General features: G+C 42.8%; 1 protein-coding gene across 2 annotated transcripts in view; it reads right to left on the bottom strand.

The window, feature by feature from the left end:
- Positions 1–27,285, bottom strand: part of SUCLA2 (succinate-CoA ligase ADP-forming subunit beta) — a 75,410-nt gene that overhangs the window by 21,378 nt on the left and 26,747 nt on the right. For both annotated transcript variants that reach the window (XR_013995513.1, XM_081083005.1), the window contains exons 5-6: positions 20,642–20,770; positions 19,631–19,769 (exon numbers count right to left, since the gene is read on the bottom strand). Coding sequence is in view for 1 of the 2 variants with exons in the window: in XM_081083005.1 (XP_080939131.1) it covers positions 19,631–19,769; positions 20,642–20,770 (268 nt within the window). In the remaining variant the exon portion in view is untranslated. The remainder of the gene's footprint in view (positions 1–19,630; positions 19,770–20,641; positions 20,771–27,285) is intronic.

The raw sequence follows: 27,285 nt of genomic DNA, 5'->3' as shown, positions 1-27,285 counted from the left end.
AAAAGACTAAGGGAAAAAATACAACAATAGAATTAAAATCTACAAGTGAATAAAATCAGCAAATAGTCTCTGTATACCACAAATAAAAAGTAAGAAAAGCCCTAGCCGGTTTGACAAAGTGGATGGAACATCAGCCTTTGGACCAAAGGGTCCCAGGTTCGATTCTGGTCAGGGGCATATGCCCGGGTTGTGGGCTCAATCCCCAGTGTGGGGCATGCAGGAGGCAGCCAACCAATGATTCTCTCTTGTCATTGAATTTTCTACCTCTCTCTCCCTCTCCCTTCCTCTCTGAACTCAATAAAAAATATATTAAAAAAAAAAAGAAATACTTAGGAGTTAATTTAACCAAGGAGGTGAAAGACCTCTTCTCTGAAATCTATAAAACATTGAAGGAAAAAATTGAAGAGGACACAAATAAATGAAAGGATATACTGTGCTCATGGATAGAAAGGATTCACATTGCTAAAATGATCATAAAGCTCAAAGCAATTTACAGATTCAATGTAATTCCAATCAAAATACCAATGTCATTCTTCTTAGAACAGGAACAAATAATCCTAAAATTTATATGGAACCACAAAAGACCTGGAATAGCTACAGCAATCTTGAGAAATAAGAACAAAGTTGGAAGTATCACACTCACTGATCTCAAACTACACTACAAAGCTGTATTAATCTAACTGTATATTACTGGCACAAAAACAGACAAATAGATCAATGGAACAGAACAGAGAACTCAGAAACAGATCCTCACTTATATGGTTAAATAATCTATAACAAAGGAGGCAAAAACATTTAATGGAATAACGACAGTGTCTTCAACAAGTGGTGCTGGTAGAACTGGACAGATAACTGCAAAATAATAAAACCATACCACTCTTTTATACCATATATAAAAATAAACTCAAAATGAGTTAAAGATTTAAAAGAAAGGCCTGAAAACAAAAAAACCTTAGAAGAAAATATAGAAAGTAAACTATCTGACATCAATCTGAGTAATATCTTTCTAGACAATAGAAACAAAAGCACAAATAAACAAATGATTCTACATCAAATTAAAAAGCTCTGCACCGTGAAAAAAAAACCTTCAATAAAACAAAAAAGGCAACCTACTGACTGGGAGAATATATACGCAAATGATATTAACCAAGAAGGCAGGGGTGGGGAACGTCAGGCTCGTGGGCCTTATCATTTGGTCTGGCCCTGCTAAGGCATAAAGGGTGAGTTAATGAAATATTTGACAAATAGAGCAGGCTAATTTTTAAGTTGATAATTTTGTATGGCCCTCTAATGATGTTATAAATATCCAATGGCCCTTGGCAAAAAAAATTCCCCATCCCTGCAGGGTTGATATCCAAAATATATATAAAATATTTTTATTTATTTCAGAGAGGAAGGGAGAGGGAGAAGGAGAGAGAAATAGAAACATCAATGATGAGAGAATCATTGATCAGCTGCCTTCTGCACGCCCCCTATCAGGGATCGAGCCCACAACCCGGGCATTTGCCCTTGATTGGAAACAAACCTGGGATCCGTCAGTCTGCAGGCTGCTCTATCCACTGAGCCAAACCGGCTAGGGCCAAAATATATTTTTAAAAGTCATACAACTCAATAACAAAAAAAATAAACAATCCAATCGAAAAACGAACAGAAGACATGAAAAGACATTTCTCCAAAGAAGAGATACAGATGACCAATACACATATAAGATGTTCAACATCACTAATCATCAGGGATATACAAATCAAAACCATAATCAGATATCACCTCACACCAGTCTATTACAACGGCTATTAGAAAAAGTCCACAAATAGCATGTATTGGTGAGAATGTGGAGAAAAGAAAACTCTTGTATATAGTTGGTGGGGCTGGAAATTGCAGCTCCTATGAAAAATAGTATGAAGATTCCTCAAAAAACTAAAAATAGATATAGCATACACTCTAGCAATTCCACTTCTGGGTATTTATCCAAAGAAAATAAGAACACTAATTCAAAAACAGGCATTCCTATGCTTACTGCAGTATCCTATCTAATAAAAGAGAAACATGGTAATTGGCGTACAATCACTACCCTTCCCATTGGCTAATCAGCAATATGCAAATTAACTGCCAGCCAAGATGGCGGCAGGCAGCCAGGCAGCTTGAAACTAACATGAGGCTTGCTTGCTTCACTGATGGAGTACTCCAACGTTCCCTGCCTGCCTTGCCGGCATCTCAGCTGCAAATCTAAGCAACTATGTAACAAATACAGAAGCTAAACAAAACCCCAGAAACCAGCTTTTAGCCGGCTGGGATCTCAGAGCTGGAGTTGATACAGAGTTTCGATTGTAGAACCTAAACAAACCAGATACCTTCTTTCGGCAGCAGAGGCCTCAGAGCTGGAGCCAGAGCTAAAGCTGGCCCAGAATAAAAAGGAAAAAAGGAGCAGTTGGGAGCTTCAGTCCCAGCCTGAAAACAGCCCTCAGCCTCTCACCCAGACTGGCCAGGTATCCCAGTGGGGATATCCCACCCTGATCCAGGACACCCTTCAGGGCAAACCAGCCAGCCCCGACCCATGCACCAGGCCTCTATTCTATATAGTAAAAGGGTAATGCCTCCCAGCACCGGGATCAGCGGAGCCACGAGGCCTCCCAGCACCAGGATCAGCGTGACAGGGGGCAGCGCCCAAACCCCCTGATCGGCCCTGCTCAGTGCCTGATAGGGGGGAGCTCCCCAACCCCCTGATCGTCCTACGGCTCTGTGTGTGCCAGGGTGCGGCGCCCCAACCCCCCTCCCCACGGGCCCTGCTCTGTGTGTGACGGGGTAGAGCCATAACCTCCCCATCGGCCCTGCCATGAGTGTGAGAGTGGCGGCGCCCCAACCCCGATTGGCCCTGCTCTGTGGGTGATAGAGGGCGGCGCCCCAACCCTCCCCCCCCCACGGGCCCTGCTCTGTGTGTGATGGGGTAGAGCCATAACCTCCCCATCGGCCTTGCCCTGAGTGTGACAGTGGCGGCACCCCAACCCCCTGATCGGTCCTGCTCTGTGGGTGATAGAGGGCGGCGCCCAAACCCCCTGATCAGCCCTGCTCTGTGGGTGACAGGGGGGAGCTCCCCAACCCCCTGATCGGCCCTGCTCTGTGCGTGACAGGGGGTGGCACCGCAACCTCCCCATCGACCCTGCCTTCAGTGTGACAGGGGGCGGTCCCCCAACCCTCCAATCGGCCCTACCCTGAGCGTGACTGAGGGTGGCATCGCAACCTTCTAATCCGCCCTGCTCTGTGCATGACAGGGGGTGGCGCCCCAACTCCCCAATCGGCCCTGCTCTGAGCCCGACCAGGGGCTGCACCTAGGGATTAGGCCTGCCCTCTGCCACCCGAGAGCAGGCCTAAGCCAGCAGGTCGTTATCTCCCGAGGGGTCCCAGACTGCGAGAGGGCAGAGGCCGAGCTCAGGGACCCTCCCCTCCCCCCCGAGTGCACAAATTTTTGTGCACCGGGCCTCTAGTCTATATATATAAAAGCCCAGCAACTAGAACAGCGGAACGACCAGAATGACCAGAGCAACTGGTGGCTATGATGCGCACTGCGGCAGCCAACCAGCCTGATCTGGGCCCCAATACACCCTCTACCCCTGCCGGCTCAGTGCCCAATCAACCCCCAAAGCCCTGATTGGGGGCGAGGCCAGCCAACCAACCACCTGAGGTCCCTCCACCCTGCTGGCCCAGCCCTATATCCCCCACTGGGGCAGGCCAGCCAAACCCCACCCATGCACGAATTCGTGCACCGGACGTCTAGTCCTATATAATAAAAGGCTAATATGCAAATCAACTGAATGGCGGAACGACCGGTCACCATGACACACACTGACCACCAGGGGGCAGATGCTCAATGCAGCGCTGTCCCCTAGTGGTCAGTGTGCTCCCACAGGGGGAGCACTGCTCAGCCAGAAGCCGGGCTCACAGCTGGTGAGCGCAGCAGTGGAGACAGGAGCCTCACTCGCCTCCACGTCAGCGCTAAGGATGTCCGACTGCCGGACATCCCCGAGGACTCCCGGACTGCGAGAGGGCGCAGGCTGGGCTGAGGGACCACCGAGTGCACAAATCTCATGCATCAGGCCTCTAGTTATTTACAATAGCCAAGATATAGAAGCAACCTAGGTGTCCATCAATAGATGGATAAAGATACACACACACACACACACACACACACACACACACACACACTGGACTATGATGCAGAAATAAAAAGAATGAAACCTTGCCATTTGCAACCACATGTATAAATCTAAAGGGTATTATGTTACGTGAAATAAGTCAAGCAGAGAAAGATGAATACCATAGGGATTCACTTATATGTGGAATATGAAAAAAAACAATCTTGTAAGTCTTATAAATTAAGACTTGTATAAATGGAAAAAAAATGTATTTCTAGTTGGGAAAACTGACTATTACTAAGATATTAACTGCCCCCTCCCCCCAATTTTACAATCCCAATAGAATCTATACCAGTGGTTCTCAACCTTCTGGCCCTTTAAATACAGTTTCGCATGTTGTGACCCAACCATAAAATTATTTTTGTTGCTACTTCATAACTGTAATGTTGCTACTATTATGAATCGTAATGTAAATATCTGATATGCAGGATGGTCTTAGGCAACCCCTGTGAAAGGGTTGTTCGACCGCCAAAGGGGTTGCAACCCACAGGTTGAGAACCGCTGATCTATACTAATAAAAGGGTAATATGCTAATTAGACCAGACATCTTCTGAACGTCCTTCTGGACAAAGCCACTGTGGCGGGGCCCGAGGCATAGGTGGTTAGGGGTGATCAGGCAGGCAGGGGAGAGCAGTTAGGGCAATCAGGCTGGCAGGGGCGAGCAGTTAGGGAGATCAGGCCGGCAGGAGAGTGCAGTTAGGGGTTCAGGCCGGCAGGCAGAGGCGGTTAGGGGTGATCAGGCAGGCAGGGGTTCCAGATTGGAGAGGGTGCAGGCCAGGCTGAGGGACCCCCCCGCCCACTGTGCAAAAATTTCATGCCCCAGGCCTCTAGTTCCAGCATAATTTTTTTGAACTTTGACAAAAGGATTCTAAACGTTGTCTAACAATAGGACTCAGTAGTATGACATCCAAGTTCCCAAATCAGAACCAAAGGTTTCAAGGAGTTTGTGAAGCTCTAGACTGAATGAAAAATAGTACCTGTGGCCCTGGCTGGGTGGCTCAATTGAGCATCATCTGGTTTGATTCCTGGTCAGGGCACATGCCTGGGTCGCAGGCTTGATCCCCAGTAGGAGGTGTACAGGAGGCAGCCAATGTTTCTCTCTCCCATCAATGTTTCTCTCTCCCTCTCCCTTCCTCTTTCTAAAATAAGTAAAAACATAGTTAAAAAAAAAAGAAAGAAAAATAGTACCTGTACACATGCTCCCATGGAAACACTAGAGCACTTTCCTTGGATGAAGGAACTTGCTTTCATTCAATTCTCACTGCATTAGTGTTTTTAATTACTTCTTATTTTTCAATTACAGCTGACATACAATATTATATTAGTTACAGGTGTACAACATAGTGATTAGACATATAACTTATGAAGTGATCATCCTAATAAATCTAATACCCATTTGACCCATACAGTTATTAAAATATTACTTTATCCCCCAAGCTATACTTTACATCCTGATGACTACTTTTTAACTACCAATTTGTACTTCTTAATCCCTTCTCCTTTTTCATCCATCCCTCCAGTACCCCTCTCATCTGGCAACCATCAAAAGGTCCTCTGTATCTGTGTTTGTCTATGCTTTATTTTGTTTTTTAGATTCTAAATATAAGTGAATCATATGGCATTTGTCTTTTAATGTCAGACTTCACTCAGAAGACCTTCTAGGTCCATCCACTTTGCTGCAGATGGCAAGGTTTCATTCTTTTTTTTTAATTTTTTTAAATATGTTTTATTAATTTTTTTACAGAGAGGAAGGGAGAGGGATAAAGAGTTAGAAACATTGATAGGAGAGAAACATCAATCAGCTGCCTCCTGCACACCTCCTACTGGGGATGTGCCCACAACCAAGGTACATGCCCTTGACTGGAATCGAACCCGGGACCTTTCAGTCTGCAGGTCAATGCTCTATCCACTGAGCCAAACCAGTTAGGGCAAGATTTTATTCTTTTTGAAGGCTGCATCACATTGCATTGTATATATGCACCATTTCTTTATCCATTCACCCACTGATAGATACTTTGGTTGCTAACTTAGCTATTGTAAATAATGCTGCAATGAACATATAGATGCATATGTCTTTTCAAATTAGTGTTTTAGGTTTCTTCAGATAAATACTCAGAAGTGGAATCGCTGGGTCCTTCTTTGTCTCTTATAGCCTTTGTTTTTGTTTTTTTAAAAATATATTTTATTGAGTTTTTACAGAGAGGAAGGAAAAGGTATAGAGAGTTAGAAACATCGATCAGCTGCCTCCTGCACACCTCCCACTGGGGATGTGCCCGCAACCCAGGTACATGCCCTTGACCGAAATCGAACCTGGGACCCTTCAGTCCACAGACCGATGGTCTATCCACTGAACCAAACCGGTTACGGCTATAGCCTTTGTTTTTAAAGTCTGTTCTGTCTGGTATAAGTATTGTTACCCCAGATTTTTTGTTTCCATTTTTACAAAATATCTTTTTCTATTCTTTTATTTTCAGTCTGTGACTATCTTTTTGACTGAAAGTATTTATGGGCAGTATGTGTCTTGTTTTTTATTGGAGCAATTAATCCATTTACATTTAAAGTAATTGCTGATAGACAGGCAGTTATTGCCATTTCAATATTCCCATTTTTAATGCCCTCCCCCCCCCCCTTCTTTTTCTTATAGAAATCCCTTTAAAATATTTCTTGTACTACTGGTTTGGTGGTAATGAAATCCTTTAGCTTTTTTTGTCTGTGAAGCTCTTTATCTGTTCTTTGATTCTAGATGGCAGCTTTGCTGGGTATTCTTGGTTTTAGGTCCTTGCTATTAATCATTTTTGAGCATATCACGCCAATCCCTTCTGGCCTGCCTAGATTCTAATAAGAAATCAGCTGACTGTCTTATTGGGAGCTCCCTGATAGATAACTACTTTTCTCTTGCTTTTAGGAGAGCTCTTTGTCTTTAACCTTTGGCATTTTAATTATGTAGGCTCTTGGTGTGGACCTCTTTGAACTTACCTTGTGTGGGACTCTCTGTACTTCCTGGGCTTATATATCTATTGATTTCACCAGGTTAAGGGAATTTTCCATCTTTATTTCTACAAATTGGCTTTCAAACCCTTGTGCTCTCTCTTCTCCTTCTGTACCCCTATGAATGTTGTTATGCTTGATGTTATCCCAGAGGTCCCTTAAACTAGCCTTATTTTTGATAATTATTTTTTCTTTTTGCTATTCTGCTTGGGTGTTTTCTGATACCATGTCTTCCAAATTGCCCATTCAATCTACAGCAGTGGTTCTCAACCTTCCTAATGCTGCGACCCTTTAATACAGTTCCTCATGTTGTGGTGACCCCCAACCATAAAATTATTTTCATTGCTACCTCATAACTGTAATTTTGCTACTGTTATGAATCGTAATGTAAATATCTGATATGCAGGATGTATTTTCATTGTTACAAATTGAACATAAAGCATAGCGATTAATCACAAAAATAATATATAATTATATGTGTTTTCCGATGATCTTAGGCGACCCCTGTGAAAGGGTCGTTTGACCCCCAAAGGGGTCGTGACCCACAGGTTGAGAACCGCTGATCTACAGCTTCATGTAATCTACAGTTGATTCCCTCTAATATATTCTTCATTTTAGTTATTGTATTCTCCATTTCTGCCTAGTTCTTTTTCATCTTTTTTATTTCCATTTTTATGTTTCCTATCTCTTTGCTCAAGTTCTCACTGAGATCACTGAGTATCCTTATAACCAGAGCTTAGAACTCTGCATCTGGCAGATTGTTTCCATTTTTTTTAGTTCTTTTTTTGGAATTTTGTTCTGTTCTTTCATTTGGGACATTTCTGTCTCCTCATTTTGGCTGCCTCCCTGTGTCTGTTTCTATTAGGTAGAGCTGTTATGTCTTCTAGTCTTAGTACAATGGCCTTATGTAGTAGGTGTCCATTGGGGCCCAGTGGTCACCTGAACCGGGTGCTCCAGGTATGTCCTTTGTGTGGGTTGTATGTGTCTTCCTGTTGTAGTTGAACCTTGATTGATGTTCAAATGTCAATGAGATGACTGACCCTCAGGCTGACTGGCTGTGAAGACTGGCAGAGATTATGATGAAGGTGCTGTTTTGCAGGGGCTGACATAATGGAGCTCTGGTACCAGCTGAGTCTGCCCTTTGGTTGTGTCATTTGCAGGGGGGATGGGTGGTGCTCTGGTGTGATCTGAAGCTGGCAATCATATATGTTGGTTCCGGGACCTCTTGGCTCTGGTGCAGGCCAAGATCAACTGCTGCCTGTGCCCTACTCTGGGCCATTTGGTATGAGCTACAAAGTGATTTGCAGATGGTTGCCACTTGTGCTGGGCTTAAGAGGTGCCTGGGAGAGGCTAAGATGCAAATTGAGGCTGGCTGCCACTAGTGCTGGGTTTGGGGCTGCTTAGCAAGAGGTATTGGAGCATGCTGAGGCCAGATGCTGGTTTGGGACCTGTAAACCTTTGAGAGATTTTAGGAAAGTCCACAACATGAGACTAGACAAGGTGCTTTGAAGGGAAAAGGTACTTGACGTAGTTTAAGTGGTTTGGGTGGCCAGCAAGCTAGGTGAGGTGGAGTCTCAGAGAATCACTAGGGTGGAATATATTATGTTAGCAAGGTTGATGGAAACTCAGATAAGGTGCCTGTCTGAGCATGTAGGTTGGGTTTCAGGAGGCTCAAAATAGGAAAAATGGCTTCTGATAGCATTTCTGTCTGGAGAAAACTGCTCCTCCAGCCCTCGCCCTAAAAGCAGTCAATTCAGTTTCTCCTGAAAGTCTCTGGTGCCTTTTCAGCTGCCTCCCTAGCACCAGAGTCCAGGGGGATTGCATCCAAGCATGGTTCCTTTAAGAGGAATGCATGGAACAACAGGAGCCACAATCTCCACTGGTTTTCAGAGACAGAAGTTATGGGGACTTCACTTCCCAAAACGGGAACCCATTGTACCTTGGGGGAGACCTCGACAACCGAGATATCCCTCCCAAGCTGTATCTACCACAAATGAGTATGGGACCAGCCCATTAAATTTCTTTCCCTCCCACCAGCTGATATGATTTCTTTTGTATACCCTTAGTTATAGGACTTCTGTCCAGCTAGACTTCAGGCAGTTCTCAATGACGGTTGTTCTACAGTTTAGTTATAATATTCACGTGGTTGTGGGAGGTGATGAGCACAGTGTTTTCCTATTCTGCCAACTTGACTGGAAGCACCTCAAAAGTTGATCTTTGAAAAGTATAAGCCCTAACCAGCTTGGCACAGTGGATAGAGCACTGGCCTGCAGACTGAAGGGTCCCGGGTTAGATTCCGGCTAGGACATTTGCCCAGGTTTCGGGCTCGATCCCGTGGTGGGCGTGCAGGAGGCAACCAATCAATGATTCTCTCTCATCACTGATGTTTCTATCTCTCTCTCCCTCTCTCTTTCTCTCTGAAATTTATAAAAATATATTTTTAAAGAAGTTTAAGAGAAAAGTATAAGAAAACTGATCAAAACTTTAGCTAGACAAATAGGCTGCAGGAGCTCCAAAGCAACCCACAGACTCTTCCTGGTGCCTCCAGGCAGGCTGTGCTATCCTTCACTGCATTCTTTTTTTTTTATTTTTTAATACATATTTTATTGATTTTTTCCAGAGAGGAAGGGAGAGGGATAGAGAGTTAGAAACATCAATAAGAGAAACATCGATCAGCTGCCTCCAGCACAACCCCGGCTGGGGATGCGCCCGCAACCAAGGTACATGCCCTTGACTGGAATCAAACCTAGGACCCTTCAGTCTGCAGGCCGACGCTCTATCCACTGAGCCAAACCGGTTAGGGCCTTCACTGCATTCTTAAAAGATCTTGGACTTACAAAGAATTCTGTAATACAAGTCTAAAAAAACATAAGAGCTGCCTCTTTAAAAAAGGCATTTTTAAATAAGCATATGAGGAAAGACTTTTTCATTCTTGAAACTTACAATTATTGAAATAAAAACAAACAGACCTATGGAATCAGACATGTGAATATGGTAAAAAGGGGTATAAAAATCAGTAAGGAAGGATATTATATTTAATGAATTTAGGAAAACTGACAATTTGGAAAAAAAGAATTAAAGCTAAAGTAAAATCTTGATTAAGCAAAGACTGAAAATCAAAAAGCAAAATAATAAAGAACAGAACAAACTACAGATAAATATCTACTGATTTTATATAATTGCAGAAGAGTTCCCATTCAAAATAGCAACCAAAAATATACTTATACAAACAAATCTATGAAAAAATATAATACCCACATAAAGAAAATAATTCTATATTTTCTTAGAGGAAAAAAAAAATCTCTCAGCATAGAAGCAATGGAAGTTAAAATAAGACCTGACTAGATGAAAAACAAAAAGCTTTAGTATGTCCAAAAAAGCAAACCAAATTGATCAATAGACAAACTTGGGGAAGTATTAATAACAAATGCCAGTTAAGTAGCATCTTTAATATATAAAGAGTATAAACACATGGGAACACCACCAGAATGTATTATTAGGTGAATAAGGAAAATATGAAATGTATATAGAGTACACAATCTTTTCTGTAAAGGGGGAGTTAAGACCTACTTTCATATTTGTTTTTGTTTGCAAATAACAAAACCACAAAACAGTGGGGAAAACACATAAGAAACTAAAAAATGAGGAGAAAGGAACAGGACTAGATAAGGATGGAGAGAAAACAAAATTTCAAGATAAATGAGTGAAACTGGTAGAAATATATTGGCCTATTGTTCTAAGTTTTGACCCATGTAAATAAATTTTTAAAAAATAAACAAAAACCTCATCAAATTAATAAGAAAATCTATCCATGTTTCCTTTGGGTACTTTAGTAGGCTGAACATTGGGCACCAAAGATAACACATCCTAATACATAGAATCTGTGAATGTTATCCTATATCAGCGATTTTTTTCTTTTTTTAATATTTTTACTGATTTCAGAGAGGAAGGGAGAGGGGGAGAGAGAATCACTGGTCAGCTGCCTCCTGCATGTCTCCTACTGGGGATCAAGCCCACAAGCCGGGCATGTGCCCTTGACCGGAATCTAACCCGGGACCCTTCAGTCTGCAGGTTGACGCTCTATCTACTCAGCCAAACCAGCTAGGGCTATATCAGCAATTTTCAACCAATGTGCTCCAAGAGCACACTAGTGTGCAGCAAGAATTTTTAAAACATGTATACCTGACTATTTAGTCAGGGGGACTGGCTGGCCTCTTTTCCCTTACATTGTCAAGTAAAAAAATGACAAAAGCAAACACAACAACAGCTGTCTAGAGTGAATGAATCAAAATTATACCCTTTTTTATTTTTTTGTCAGATCAGCAAAATATATATATATATATATATATATATATATATATATATATATATAGTTTGGTGTACTGTAGAATTTTAGTAATTAGTTTATATGTGCCATGAGATGAAAAAGTTTGAAAATTACTGCCTTATTATGGTAAAATGTTTACAGATGTATTAAAATAAGGATCGTGAAAGGAGGAGATTATCCTGAGTTACCTGGGTGGGCCATAAATAACATCACAAGTGTTTTTATGAGAGAGGCAGAGGGAAATTAGATACAGAGAGGAGAGCCAATGTGACCACAGAGGCAGAGAAGGGAAAGAGGTGGCCACAATCAAGAAATGCCATCAAGAAAAGGCAAGGACTGTACTCTTCCCTGGAGGCTCTGGAAGGAGCAGCCAACTGCTGACACCTTGAATTGATGTGATGTTGATTTTGGACTTCTGGTCTCCAAAACTGTGAGAGACTGCTATTTTATGCCACCTAGTTTGTAGCAATTTGTTATAGTAGCTATGGGAAACAGGTAGCAAAGATATCAACAGAAAATTCTGTCTACTGAGGAAAACATGCCCAACAAAAATGAAAAATTCTTGAGAGAAACCAAGATGGCGGCATACGTAAACACCAGAAATTGCTGCCTCGCACAACCACTTCAAAAATAAAACTAAAAGACAAAATGGACATCATCCAGAACCACAGGAAGGCTGGCTGAGTGGAAATTCTACAACTAGAAGGAAAAAGAAAAGCACACTGAGACTCAGAGGAGGTGCGGAAGTAAAGTGCAGAGATACGGAGGCGCACGCGGAAAGGGCTGGCAACTGAGGACACGGTTGATTGGCGGTTGTCTTTCTCAATTTGTAGGGAGTCACAAGCTCCTGACAGCTCTGAACTCCAGTTTCGGGCGAGTCTCTGGGGACCCAGACTCATACAGGGAGAAACTGGACTGTCTGGCATCAGTTGGAACTCGAGGGTGGCTTTCTCTCAGAGGTGCTTGCTGCGATTACCGGGACACTGAGACTTGGGGCCTCTTAGGGTAGGGCTGAGGAGCAGCCATAGCTGTTTGCTCCACCCTGTTGATTCCCTGAAACCCCGCCCCACCCAAGCTGTGTGCAGAGGCTTTTGCATATAAATGGGCTGGCCCTTTGAGATCTAAAATTACCTAACAAACTGCAGCTGGGTCAGAGAGACCCAGAACGTCCAAAAGAAGGCCCAAGGCCCCACAGCAGCTTGCACTGCTTCACAGCTGGGCCTCATCTGGGCACCTCCAAACCCCAAACAAAGAAGAGGAATCTGAAGATCTCTCCATAACTCCTGCTGGGTAGTCTCAGACAGAGGCTAAATTAGCACCTCCTTAGAGATCCAAGAGCCAGTGTACCCAATGGTCAGAGTGGGACCATCCAGATTACAACTCCTCACATCCCTAAGGGACACACTCAGGGGGCAGACTCAGTGAGCACCAAAGCCCCATTGAAGCAAGTCTTGCCCCAGAAGGGTGTCTCCAGCACAGAAGTTCTCCCACTGCAGACACAGCTGATTCTTACACCCAACTGGCCTGGAGGTCAATTCCTCCCAGTGATACCAACTACAATCAAGGCTTAACTACAATAAGACTGTGCACAAAGCCCACAAAGGGGTGCACCAAGAGTGTCCACCTCAGGTAATTGGGGAGGCTGAGCCACTGGGCCCTATGGGACACATAGCACAGAAAGCCACTCTATCAACACAGGGAAGCATTAAAAATGCAGAGACAAAGAAACAGGTCACAAATGACAGAAATGGAGGAAAGCAAACTACTGGATATAGAGTTCAAAACCACAGTTATAAGGTTTTCAAGAATTTTCTAGAAACCGCCAATAAACATAGTGAGACCCTCAAAAAATCTAGTGAGACCCTCGAGGATATGAAAAAGGACTAACTAGAAATTAAGCATACACTGACTGACATAAAGAATATTATACAGAGTTCCAACAGCAGACTAGAGGATCACAAGAATCAAGTCAAAGATTTGAAATATGAAGTAGCAAAAAACACCGAACTGGAAAAGCACAAAGGAAAAAGAATCCAAAAATATGAAGATAGTGTAAGGACCCTCTGGGACAACTTCAAGCGTACCAACATCCGAATTATAGGGGTGCCAGAAGAAGAGAGAGAGCAAGATATTGAAAACCTATTTGAATAATAATGACAGAAAACTTCCCCTACTTGGTAAAAGAAATAGACTTACAAGTCCAGGAAGCGCAGAGAACCCCAAACAAAAGGAATCCAAAGAGGACCACACCAAGACACATCATAATTAAAATGCCAAGAGCAAAAGACAAAGAGAGAATCTTAAAAGCAGCAAGAGAAAAAAAGTCAGTTGCCTACAAGGAAGTACCCATACAATTGTCAGCTGATTTCTCAGCAGAAACTATGCAGGCTAGAAGGGAGTGGCAAGAAATATTCAAAGTGATGAATAGCAAGAACCTACAACCAAGATTACTTTACCCAGCAAAGCTATCATTCAGAATTGAAGGTCAGATAAAGAGCTTCACAGATAAGGAAAAGCTAAAGGAGTTCATCACCACCAAACTAGTATTATATGAAATGCTGACAGGTATCCTTTAAGAAGAGGAAGAAGAAGAAAAAGGTAAAGATACAAATTATGAACAACAAATACACATCTATCAACAAGTGAATCTAAAAATCAAGTGAATAAGTAATCTGATGAACAGAATAAACTGGTGATTGTAATAGAATCAGGGGCATAGAAAGGGAGTGGACTGACTATTCTCGGTGGGGAAAGGGTTGTGGGGGGGTGCGGTTAGAGACTGGACAAAAATCATACACCTATGGATGAGGACACTGGGGGTGGGGGGGGGAGGTAAGGGCAGAGGGTGGGGTGGGAACCGGGTGGGGGCAAGCTATGGGGAGAAAACAGAGAAACAACTGTAATAATCTGAACAATAAATATTTAATTTAAAAAAAATGAAAAATTCTTAACATCATTAGCAATAAAAAAACTGAAAATATTATAAAATACCATTTCCTGATCATCAGTTTGACAGAGATTAAACCTAATGCAACACTACTGGCACAGGTAGGCAATGAAATAAACATGGTATGTCAGAACAACAATCTGGCAAAATACATCTCAAAATGTTGTTATTCTGATCCAATAATCAAAACATGTTAAAAATATTATTACTCTTCAACCCAAAATATCTAATTCTAAGAATCTACATAAAAGGTAATTTCTATTAAAGATTTATAGATAGAGGCCTGGTGCATGAAATTTGTGCACGGCGGGTGAGGGGGTCCCTCAGCCCAGCCTGCCCCCTCTCACAGTCCAGGAGCCCTCAGGGGATGTCCTACTGACGGCTTAGACCCGCTCAGGGAGTTGGCCTAAGCCGCAGTCTGGTCTCCTTCTGCAGAAGGCGATCAGGCTGATCAGGGGAAGGCGCCACCCCCACCACCCCGCTGTTGCTGCCACTGATGGCTGCCACAGCCGCTAAGGTGTTTTCATCAACACGGACTCCAGTTCCTTCACCACAAAAAATGACAACTTTCTTTAGGCATTTTCAAGATTTGTCTTTCATAGGATATGACATTTCTTTCTTTCTTTCTTTTTTTATCCTCACCTGAGGATATTTTTCTATTGATTTTTAGAGAGAGGGAAAGGCAGAAACATCAATGTGAGAGGGACACTTCAATTTGTTGCATCCTGCATGAGCCCTGACCAGGGCCCCAGACAGGGAGGAGCCTGCAACCTAGGTACATGCCCTTGATCAGAATCAAACCCGGACCCTGCAGTCCGTAAGCTGAGGCATTATCCATTGAGCCAAACCGGCTAGGGCAGGATATGACATTTCTTAGCCCTCCAGCAGCAGACCTTCATTTTTTCCTCCAGGAATGAGGAAATCACCTTCTTGGATTCTTATTACCCAACAAGAGCACTGCCAGTGGCATACAGGGAGCTTAGCCAATGAGCAGTCAGAAAAGGTGTTTCCTCTGCAGCTCACACGCAGAGGTGGGACTGCTGGCAAGCTATGGCTGGCAAAACCCCGTCTCCAGGCCTGCTCAAGCCTCCGCCACGGCTTGGGCTGGGGCCCCCCTGACTCTGCTCCGGGCCTGCTGAAGCCTCCAACAAGGCTTGGGCAGGGCCCTTCAGCTCTGCTCAAGCCTCCGCCATGGCTTGGGCAGGGCCTCAAAGCAAGCATTCTGCCTGACCGCTCACACTGCCCGCTCTCAGCGGCCATGCCCCCCTCCCACCCCCAGGGACTGGGGGACTCTGTTGGAACTGAGAGGACTGGACACGGCCATCTTTTGTGACGGAGTGATGGTTAATTTGCATACTGCCCCTTTATTAGATAGGATATAATACAGGCCCTGAAAAACTCTATCTTTGAAAAATATTTTACATGAAGAAAATGGCTATTATATACTTTTAAGTTTAAAAAGGGAAAGATATAATTTGAATAGACTATGATTCCAGTTACAAAAAAGATTATAATAATCTATGTAAAATATTAAAAGAGTGCTGGGTAATGAGTTCTTTTTTCTAACCTATATTTTCTAGCACTTTGAAAATTTTCTATAATACATATTCAGGGCCTTTAGAGGAAAAAAACTGCTTAGAAACATAAAAATGCATACGAAGAAAAGAAAAATTGAATACAAAGAAAAAAGTTACTAAATTAAAAAAACAAAGACATTCCCTTAGCAACAGAATATGGCTGTAGAATTTCACAACTAGAAAGAATTCAAGAGTCTTGCTTTCAACATCATTATTTAATATAATGAAGAAAATAATTCAAGAAATATCTGTCTTATACAGGTAATTCTCCTTCACTGAACATGCCATTTTAAAAATGTGCTTCAGGAGAGAAACCAAGATGGCGGCATAGGTAAACTCTGGAGTTTGCTGCCTCGAACAACCACTTCAAAAATACAACTAAAAGACGTAACGGACATCATCCAGAACCACAGGAAGGCTGGCTGAGTGGAAATTCTACAACTAGAAGGAAAGAGAAAAGCATACCGAGACTCAGAGGAGGCGCAGTGCGGAAGTAAAATACAAAGGGGAGGAGGTGCGTGTGGAGAGGGATGGCGGCTGAGGGCACGGTTGTCGTTTTCAATCGGGAGGGAGTCTCAGGCTCTGAGCTCCAGTTCCGGGTGCATCTCTAGGGACCCAGACTCATATGGGAGAAGCGGGACTGTCTGGCATCAGTCGGAACTCGAGGGAAGCTTTCTCTCTGAGGGGCTTGCAGCGATTACCGGGACACTGAGAAGCAGAGCCTCTGAGGGCTGGACTGAGAGCAGCCATAACTGCTAGCCCCGCCCTGTTGATCCCATGGGACCCACCCCACCCAAGCCCTGCACAGAGGCTTTTGCTGGATTGCCTCAGGCAAAGGCTAGATTAGCACCTCCCTAGAGATCCAGGAGCCAGGAAACTCAGAGGTCAGAGTGTGACCATCCAGTTTGCAGGTCCATGGAACCATAAAAGACACACTCAGGGGGCAGACTCAGTGAGCACCAAAGCCCCATTGAAGCAAGTCTTGCCCCAGAGAGGTGTCTCCAACACAGAAGTTCTCCCACTGCAGACACAGCTGATTCTCACAGCCAATTGGCCTGGAGGTCAATTCCTCTCAGTGATACCTACAACAATCAAGGCTTAACTACAACAAGACTGTGCACAAAGCCCACAAAGGGGTGCACCAAGAGTGTCCTCCTCAGGTAATTGGGGAGGCTGAACCACTGGGCACTAGAGGACAGTTAGCACAGAAAGCCACTTTATCAACACAGGGAAGCATAAAAAATGCAGAGACAAAGAAAAAGGACACAAATGACAGAAATGGAGGAAAGCAAACTACTGGATATACAGTTCAAAACCACACTTTTAAGGTTTTTCAAGAATTTTCTAGGAAATGCCGATAAACTTAATGAGATCTACAAGAAATCTAATGAGACCCTCGAGGTTGTGATAAAGGACCAACTAGAAATTAAGCATACACTGACTGACATAAAGAATATTATACAGACTCCCAACAGCAGACTAGAGGATTGCAAGAATCAAGTCAACGATTTGAAATACGAAGAAGAAAAACACCCAACCGGAAAAGCAAAATGAAAGAAGAATCCAAAAATACGAAGATAGTGTAAGGAGCCTCTGGGACAGCTTCAAGCCTACCAACATCCGAATTTTAGGGGTGCCAGAAGATGAGAGAGAGCAAGATATTGAAAACCTATTTGAAGAAATAATGACAGAAAACTTCCACTACCTGGTGAAGACATAGACTTACAAGTCCAGGAATCGCAGAGATCCCCAAACAAAAGGAATCCAAAGAGGGTCACACCAAGACACATCATAATTAAAATGCCAAGAGCAAAAGACAAAGAGAGAATCTTAAAAGCAGCAAGAGAAAGAAACTCAGTTACCTACAAGGGAGTACCCATACGACTGTCAGCTGATTTCTCAACAGAAACTTTGCAGGCCAGAAGGGAGTGGCAAGAAATATTCAAAGTGATGAATAGCAAGAACCTACAACCAAGATTACTTTACCCAGCAAAGCTATCATTCAGAATTGAAGGTCAGATAAAGAGCTTCACAGATAAGGAAAAGCTAAAGGAGTTCATCACCACCAAACCAGTATTATATGAAATGCTGAAAGGTATCCTTTAAGAAGAGGAAGAAGAAGAAAAAGGTAAAGATACAAATTATGAACAACAAATACACATCTATCAACAAGTGAACCTGAAAATCAAGTGAATAAATAATCTGATGAACAGAATGAACTGGTGATTATAATAGAATCAGGGGGGCATAGAAAGGGAGTGGACTGGCTATTCTTGCGGGGGAAAGGGGTGAGGGGGATGTGGAGACTGAACAAAAACTGTGCACCTATGGATGAGGACAGTGGGTGGGGAGTAAGGGAGGAGGGTGGGGTGGGAATTGGGTGGAGGGGAGTTGTGGGGGGGGGAAGAGGTACAAATGTAATAATCTGAATAAAGCTTGAATAAAAAAATACAAATAAAAAAATAAAAATGTGCTTCAGCCTTCACCTTAAAAATTTAATTACTATTAGTTTTACAAACCACCTCTACTATCATAAGAGAATTTACTCATTCTTCTTTATATAGCCATATAAATGACTAACCAAAAAACTTGATTTCTGTCATAAAGAATATAGCTAATTAGAAGTATAAAGGTGAAATATAACCTACAAATGCTTAAGACTGGAAATGTCCAAAGAGACCTAAAACAAAATCATATAAATCATAGCAACAGAAGCACTCAATATAAAATAGCGATAAAAACAACTATACATGGAAGGCATGGTAATTCAGAATATGATTTACCTTTTAAACACATGTAAAAGAAAAGCGTCAAAGTGACAAGCTAATCTTGCTTCTCTAGTAGCTAAAAATAAAGATCTATGATGTCTCTAAAGTCTAAAATTTGTGAAGATTAAGATGGTTAATTCCCCAGAGCTACAACTACTTATTGACTACAACACTGTATACTCCAAACAGCACTGCCCAAAGAACTTTGTGAAATGATAGAAATGTTCTGTATGTGTGCTATTATGGTAACCAATGTGCCTACACTGAGCATTTGAAATGTGAGTAGTGTGACTGAGAAATTATTTTAATTTTTATATCATTTTAATTAATTTTATCCCCAAATATACTGGTGGCCACCATATTGGACAATGCAGTTTTAAGCCCTCTGTGTGTACCTAAATATATATTTAAGGTGTTTGATTTAATGGGCCTCTATAATATTTGTTTACATTGATTCTATTTATTATAATACTGCCCTGGCCTGTTTGGTTCATTGCTTAGGGCATCGGCCCACAGACCAAAGGGTCATGGGTTCGATTCCCAGTCAAGGGTGTGTACTCCAGTTGCAGATTCACCAGCCCTGGTAAGGGCTCATGTGGGAGGCAACCAATTGATGTGTCTCTTTCACATCAATGTTTCTTGCTCTCCCCCTCTCCCTTCCACTCTCTAGAACTCAATAGAAAAAATAACCTCAGGTGAGGATAAATAAATAAATATAAAATAAGCTTCTATACAGGAATGAGTTCACTTCCTTATGACTTCAACTTCCTTAGTAAAGCACACACTAGGTGGATAAATATGTAATCAATGTTTGATAAAAGAAGATACTTTACCAGCTCCATCGGAATCCTCTACCATAGGATTTATTTCTACCATGGTGGCATCATATTTCAGAAAAAGGTTGTAAAGCTTGACCATGTTTTCTGCTGCAGAATCCACAACATTAGGTGGAAATCCCATCTTCTGTGCAAGCTGAAAGCAATTTGTCTCTTTATTACATGAATGCCACATATATCCAATCAACATTAAATTATTGTAAATAAAAAACCTTGTTAATTTATTATTTAAATAAGCACGAATCATCTGAAGTCAAACATTAATTACTGAAGTAGCAGCTATTAATAAATGGTTAAAAAGTTTTTACCCAAAATCATCATAAGGCAGGTGGAAGAAGCACACAAGAACAGTACAGAAAACTAGTGAAATTGTAAACAGAATTATCACGAGTGGGTGTACACAGAGAAAATCTATAACTTTCATCAGATTCTTAAAAGCATCCATAAAAGTAAAACCACTGATTTATTTGGTTTGTATAAGATAGTACCCCTACCATTCCAATTTTCAGGGGGGGAAAAGGGAGAGAGGAACAGTTAAAGGCCACCATAGGGATGTAATATCCAGACTAGTTTATTCAATAAAAGAAAGAAAAAAGATGGAGAGAGTGAGGGAAAAGAAACCTATAAATTAGATAAGAACCTATGAAACATTAACCAATACCAATGAAGGTCCTTATATAGATCCCCACTCAAAGTGGAAAAAAAAGAGAGATAATTAGGGAATTTGAATGACAGGATAAGTAATGATATTAAGGAATTACTGTTAGTTCCACTAGTTATGGCAATTATCTTTTAAAGATACATACTGAGATATTTATGGAGGATATAAAGAAAAATATTGTAGATACCTCTTTAAGTTTCCATTTCAAACAAGATATTAACATGCCTTGACACTTAAAACATTAAAAAAATTTTTGTCAATAATTTCACTTGTACAAAATAGGTTCTCTTTCTTCAAGTATTATAATTACCTAATCAAAAGCTAGAAATTTTTGGAATGCAACATACCCGGACAGCTTGTTCCTTTTTGATGCCTTCTACAATATCAATAGGTTCTTTAACTATGGCTTCAGGAGTCTCTGCAGCAACATCTTCAATGTTGACACCACCTTGAGAACTTCCTATTAATACAGGACCCTAGGAGGAGAGGAAACAGCTAAAACATCTAGATTTTATTTGGACCGGTCAATAAAATTTTAAAACCTCTATGTGAACACTATGAGACTTATGCATCTATCACTCCCCATTCCTATTTTTAAATTTCGTGAGAATTTATCTTAGTATCTCCTGCACAATGCCCCTTATAATAAATGTTCAACTGAAATTATAGAAAAGAAGTGAAAAGGAAGAGAAAGAAAATAGTTCTTTGTGAGGGAAAAAGGTTAAAAATATATACAAAACTTCTAACAATATAAACATGTATATGTGAAACAGAACCTATGCATTTTTGAAAAATAATAATGAACAAATCTAATAAACTAAAGTTCCAGATTTTATAAGCTCCAGGCTTATAAGTCAGTAAAACAGAAAGCTACCTACCTTAAAGAATATCTCAGACTACTACCATTAACAATATAAGAAGATATAAATATTAATTAATCAAATGTTAAGTCTTTTAAAATCAATCAAGAAAAAAAACTTAAGGCAAAATGATCTAATAGATTTGCTAATTTATGCACAAAACTAGAAATATTATTATGCAAAAACAAGGAAATGGTTAAAGGATGTTACTAAAGGTTATTCTCAGGTATATTTTTTAACATTAAGTGTGTTTAAATGTGCACACACTCACTATTCATATAAATAGAAAAAACATGGCAAATAAAGCAAAAAATGATAATACTTTTGTTATTTCTTATGTCACTATTCCCACCCCCAACAATTTAAAAAAAATGTTTTTTGATGTTGGGAAAACCAAGATGGCGGCATAGGTAAACACCGGAGTTAGCTGCCTCGAAAAACCACTTCAAAAATACAACTAAGAGATGGAACGGACATTGCCCAGAACCACAGGAAGACTGGCTGAGGGGAAATTCTTCAACTAGAAGGAAAAAGAACAGCATACGAGACTCAGAGGAGGCGCAGTGCGGAAAATACAAAGGTGCGGAGGTGCGCGCGGAGCGGGCTGGTAGCTGAGGGCACAGTTGTAGTTTTCAATCGGGAGGGAGTCTCAGACTCTGAGCTCCAGTTCCGGGCGAGTCTCTAGGGAACCAGACTCAGGCGGGAGAAGCGGGACTGTCTGACATCGGTTGGAACGCGAGGGCAGCTTTCTCTCCGAGGTTTGCAGCGGTTGCTGGGACTCTGAGAGGCAGAGCCTCTAGGGACGGGACTGAAGCAGCCATAACTGCTCCCTCCACCCACTTTGTTGATCCTGTGTGACTCGCCCCGCCCAAGCCCTGAGCAGGGCCATTTGCCAGATAGCCTCAGGCAAAGGATAGATTAGCACCTCCCTAGAGGACAGAAGTTGTCCCACTGCAGACACAGCTGATTCTCACAGCCAGTTGGCCTGGAGGTCAAATCCCACTAGTATCAACTACAACAATCAAGGCTTAACTACAACAAGACTGCGCACAAAGACCACTAGGGGGTGCACCAAGAAAGCATAAAAAATGCGGAGACAAAGAAACAGGACAAAACTGTCAATGGAGGATATTGAGTTCAGAACCACACTTTCAAGGTCTCTCAGAACTGTCTAGAAGCCGCCGATAAAGTTATTGAGATCTACAAGAAATCTAATGAGACCCTCGATGTTATGATAAAGAGCCAACTAGAAATTAAGCATACACGGACTGAAAGAACGAATATTATACAGACTCCCAACAGCAGACCAGAGGAGCGCAAGAATCAAGGCAAAGATTTGAAATGCGAAGAAGCAAAAAACACCCAACCAGAAAAGCAAAATGGTAAAAAGAATCCAAAAATACGAAGATAGTGTAAGGAGCCTCTGGGACAGCTTCAAGCGTACCAACATCAGAATTATAGGGGTGCCAGAAGATGAGAGAGAGCAAGATATTGAAAACCTATTTGAAGAAATAATGACAGAAAACTTCCCCCACCTGGTGAAAGAAAGAGACTTGCAAGTCCAGGAAGCGCAGAGATCCCCAAACAAAGGAATCCAAAGAGGGTCACACCAAGACACATCATAATTAAAATGCCAAGAGCAAAAGACAAAGAGAGAATCTTAAAAGCAGTAAGAGAAAGAAAGTCAGTTACCTATAAGGAAGTACCCATACGACTATCAGCTGATTTCTCAACAGAAACTTTGCAGGCGAAAAGGGACTGGCAAGAAATATTCAAAGTGATGAATGCCAAGAACCTACAACCAAGATTACTTTATCCAGCAAAGCTATCATTCAGAATTGAAGGTCAGATAAAGAGCTTCACAGATAAGGAAAAGCTAAAGGAGTTCATCACCACCAAACCAGTATTATATGAAATGCTGAAAGGTATCCTTTAAGAAGAGGAAGAAGAAGAAAAAGGTAAAGATACTAATTATGAACAACAAATATGCATCTATCAACAAGTGAATCTAAGAATCAAGTGAATAAATAATCTGGTGAACAGAATGAACTGGTGATTATAATAGAATCAGGGACATAGAAAGGGAATGGACTCACTATTCTTGGGGGGGAAAGGGGTGTGGGAGATGCGGGAAGAGACTGGACAAAAATTGTGCACCTATGGATGAGGACAGTGGGGGGGTAAGGGCCGAGGGTGGGGTGGGAACTGGGTGGAAGGGAGCTATGGGGGGAAAAAAGAGGAACAAATGTAATAATCTAAACAATAAAGATTTAATAAAATTTAAAAAAAAATTAAAAAAAAAAAAAAGAGACGTTGATGTTAGAAGACATGACCCTTCATGGAGAAATTTGTCAAGATCCCATATGAGCTTCTGAAATTAATAAACAAATTCAGAGGCCTGGCCAGGTTAAAAAAAAAATAAAAATGTTTTTTATTGATTTCAGCGATAGGAAGGGAGAGGGGAGAAAAACATGATTGTTGCCTCCTGCATGCTACCTACCGGGGATTAAGCCTGCACCCTGCAACCTGGGCATGTGCTCTGACCTGAGAATTGAACTTCGAACTCCTGGAGCTTAATCAACTGAGCCACACCAGCTATGCCCCCTCCACCCAAATTTTGTTTACAATGAACATATTATTCCTTTCTTTTTTTTTTTTTTTGTAGTGACCAATGTTTGTTCTGTGTTTCTGACCAGAATAGGAATGAACAGAGCGGGGATGTGCTTTTGGACAGAAACAAAGCTATATAATTGGTCAGGTTGTGCATCATGGGAAAACCTGGCTGAGATAGTTAATATTTCCCTATGGCCTCTATTAGTGTTAATCATCTAACATATTTTGGTCACATATTAGTTTCAACCAGCTATAGTCTAAACAGGAGGAGATGATTTGAATCATAAAGAGAAAAGAAATGAAGTATGTGGTCCCTTCAGTTCCATTTACTTATGAGTATCCAGTGGGATTTCTTTTTTTTCCTAGCCTAAATTTTCTTATCCTTTTTATTTATTTATTTTATTCATATTTGATCTTTCACTCATCCACCCATACAAAGAGTAACGGCTCTCAGTACCTGAACTTTATTTTTTAACTGAATTTATTGGGGTGACATTAGTTAATAAAATTATCTAGGTTTCAGGTGTACAATTCTATAATGCACGATCTGTCCATTATATTGTGTGTTCACCACCCCAAGTTAAGTCTCCTTCCATAGACATTTATTCCTCCCTTTTTTACATGCCCCCCTTTCCCTCTGGTATTCACCATACTGTTGTCTATGAGTTCGGGGTTTTATTTTAACTTTTTTTTCTTAATCACTTTACCCTTTTCACCCAGCCCCACAACATCCCTCCTTTCTGACAGATGTCAGTCTATTCTCTATAAGTCTATTTCTATTTTGTTTATTAGATTCCACATATGAGTGAAATAATATGGTACTTTTCTTTCTCTCACTGGCTTATTTCACTTAGCATAATGCTCTCAGGTCCATCATGCTTACAAAAGATAAGATTTCCTTCTTTTTTATGGTAGAGTAGTATTCCATTGTGTAAACGTACCACAGCTTTTTTATACACTCATCTACTGATGGACACTTGAGCTGCTTCCAAATCTTGGCTATCTATACTAATAAAAGGGCAATATGCAAATTGGTTGGGACACCCTCACATAACAACCGAACACCAGGCTGTGTGGGGTGACCAGGCCGGCTGGGGGGTCAGTGAGGGGTGACCAAACGACCGAACAGCAGGCTGCGTGGGACAACAAGGCCGGCAGGGGGGGTAGTGAGGTGTGATCAAACGACCAAACAGCAGGCTGCGTGGGTAACCAGGCTGGCAGGAGGGGCATTGAGGGGCGACCAGGCTGGCAGGGAGGGGCAGTTAGGGGCGATCAGGCCAGTAGTAGGCAGAGGCGGTTAGGGGTGATGAAGCCAGGAGGGGGGCAGTTAGGGGTGATCAGGCAGGCAGACAGAGGCCGTTAGGGGCGATCAGGCACGCAGGCAGGTGAGCGGTTAGGAGCCAGCAGTCCTGGATTGTAAGAGGAATGTCCGACTGCCGGTTTAGGCCCGATCCCTGGAATTGGGCCTAAAATGGCAATCAGACACCCCTGAGGGGTCCCAGATTGGAGGGGGTGCAGGCTGGGCTGAGGGCACCCCCCCTCCCCTTCACGAATTTTGTGCACCAGGCCTCTAGTCTATAATAATAAAAGTGTAATATGCTAATTAGACCAGACGTCTTTCTGGATGAAGCCACAGTGGCAGGGGCCTAGGCAGAGGCAGCAGAGGCCTCTGGCTGCTGCGGCGGGCACCGAGACCCTTGCACAAATTTTGTGCATCGGGCCTCTAGTCCTATCTAATAAAAGACAAAAAGGGTAATTAACAGTACCTCCACTATGCTTCCCATTGGCTAATCAGCAGGATATGCAAATTAACTGCCAACAAAGATGGTGGCCGGCAGCCACGCAGCTGAAGTGAACATGAGGCTTGCTTGCTCCAGTGATGGAGGAAGCCAAGGTTCCCCGCCTGCAACGGCCCGGCTCTGAGCCTGAAAGCAACAATGTTTCAATTATAGAAGCTAAACAAACCCCAGATAACTGCTTTCAGCCGGCCGCGGCCTCAGAGCTGGGAGCGCCAGTGACGGCAACAATGTTTCAATTATAGAAGGTAAATAAATCCCAGAATAAAAAAAAAGAAAAAAGGAGAAGCTGGGAGCTTCAGTCGCCCGCCAGCCTGAAAACGGTCCTCAGCCCCTCACCCAGACTGGCCAGGCACCGCAGTGGGGACCCCCACCCTGAAAGGGGTGTGACCAGCTGCAAACAGCCATTAGCCCCTCACCCAGGCTGGCCAGGCACCCAAGAGGGACCCCCACCCTGATCCGGGGCACCCTTCAGAGCAAACCAGCCAGACCCCTCCCGTGCATCAGGCCTCTATCCTATATAGTAAAAGGGTAATATGCAAACTGACCCTAACAGCAGAAAGACTGGGAATGACTGGTCACTATGACACACACTGACCACTAGGGGGCAGATGCTCAATGCAGGAGCTGCCCTCTGGTGGTCAGTGCGCTCCCACATGGGGGAGCTCTGCTCAGCCACAAGCCAGGCTGATGGCTACCAGTATAGCGGTGATAGTGGGAGCCTCTCCTGCCTCCTCAGCAGCATTAATGATGTCTGACTGCAGCTTAAGTCTGCTCCCTGCTGGCAAGTGGACACCCCGAGGGCTGCCGGGCTGCCAGAGGGATGTCTGATTGCCATCTTAGGCCCAATCCCCTGGGGAGCAGGCCTAAGCCAGCAGGTGGTCATCCCCCGAGGGGTCCCAGACTGTGAGAGGGCACAGGCTGGGCTGAGGGGCCCCACCACTCCCCCTGAGTGCACAAATTTTTGTGCACCGGGCCTCTAGTATGTAATAAAAGGCTAATATGCAAATTGACCGAACGGTGAAACGACGGGTCACTATGACGCGCTCTGACCACCAGGGGGCAGACGCTCAATGCAGGAGCTGCCCCCTGGTGGTCAGTGCGCTTCCACAGGGGTAGGGCTGCTCAGCCAGAAGCTGGGCTCATGGCTGGCAAGCGCAGCGGTGGAGGCAGGAGCCTGTCCCACCTCCATGGCAGCGCTAATGATGTCCAACTGACAGTGTAGGCCCGCTCCCCATGGAATATCCCGAGGGCTCCTGGACTGTGAGAGGGCGCAGGCCAGGCTGAGAGGATGCTCCTCCACCAAGTGCACAAATTTCATGCACCAGGCCTCTAGTTGTAAATAACACTCCAATGAACATAGGGGTGCAAATGTTTCCCAGAAATAAAACTTGTGGGTCATAAGGCAGTGCCATTTAAAATTTTCTGAGGCAACTCCATACTGCTTTCTACAGTGGCTGCACCAATCTACATTCCCACCAACAATGCACAAGGGTTCCCTTTTCTCCACAACTTCGCCACACTTGTTTGTGGATTTATTGATAGCCATTCTGACAAGTGTGAGGTTATATCTTGTGGTTTTCATTTCTCTGACGATTAATGACACTGAGCTTCTTTTCATATGTCTATTGGACATCTGTATGTCCTCTTTGGAGAAGTGTTTATTCAGGACCTCTGCCCATTTTTTAATTGGATTGTTTGGGGGTTTTTTTGATGTAGAGT

The sequence above is a fragment of the Myotis nattereri genome (genome assembly GCF_964212035.1).
Source record: "Myotis nattereri genome assembly, chromosome: 2".
NCBI lineage: Eukaryota > Metazoa > Chordata > Mammalia > Chiroptera > Vespertilionidae > Myotis > Myotis nattereri.
Note: the sequence above shows the minus strand (reverse complement) of the source record. Positions and strands in the feature narration are given on the sequence as shown.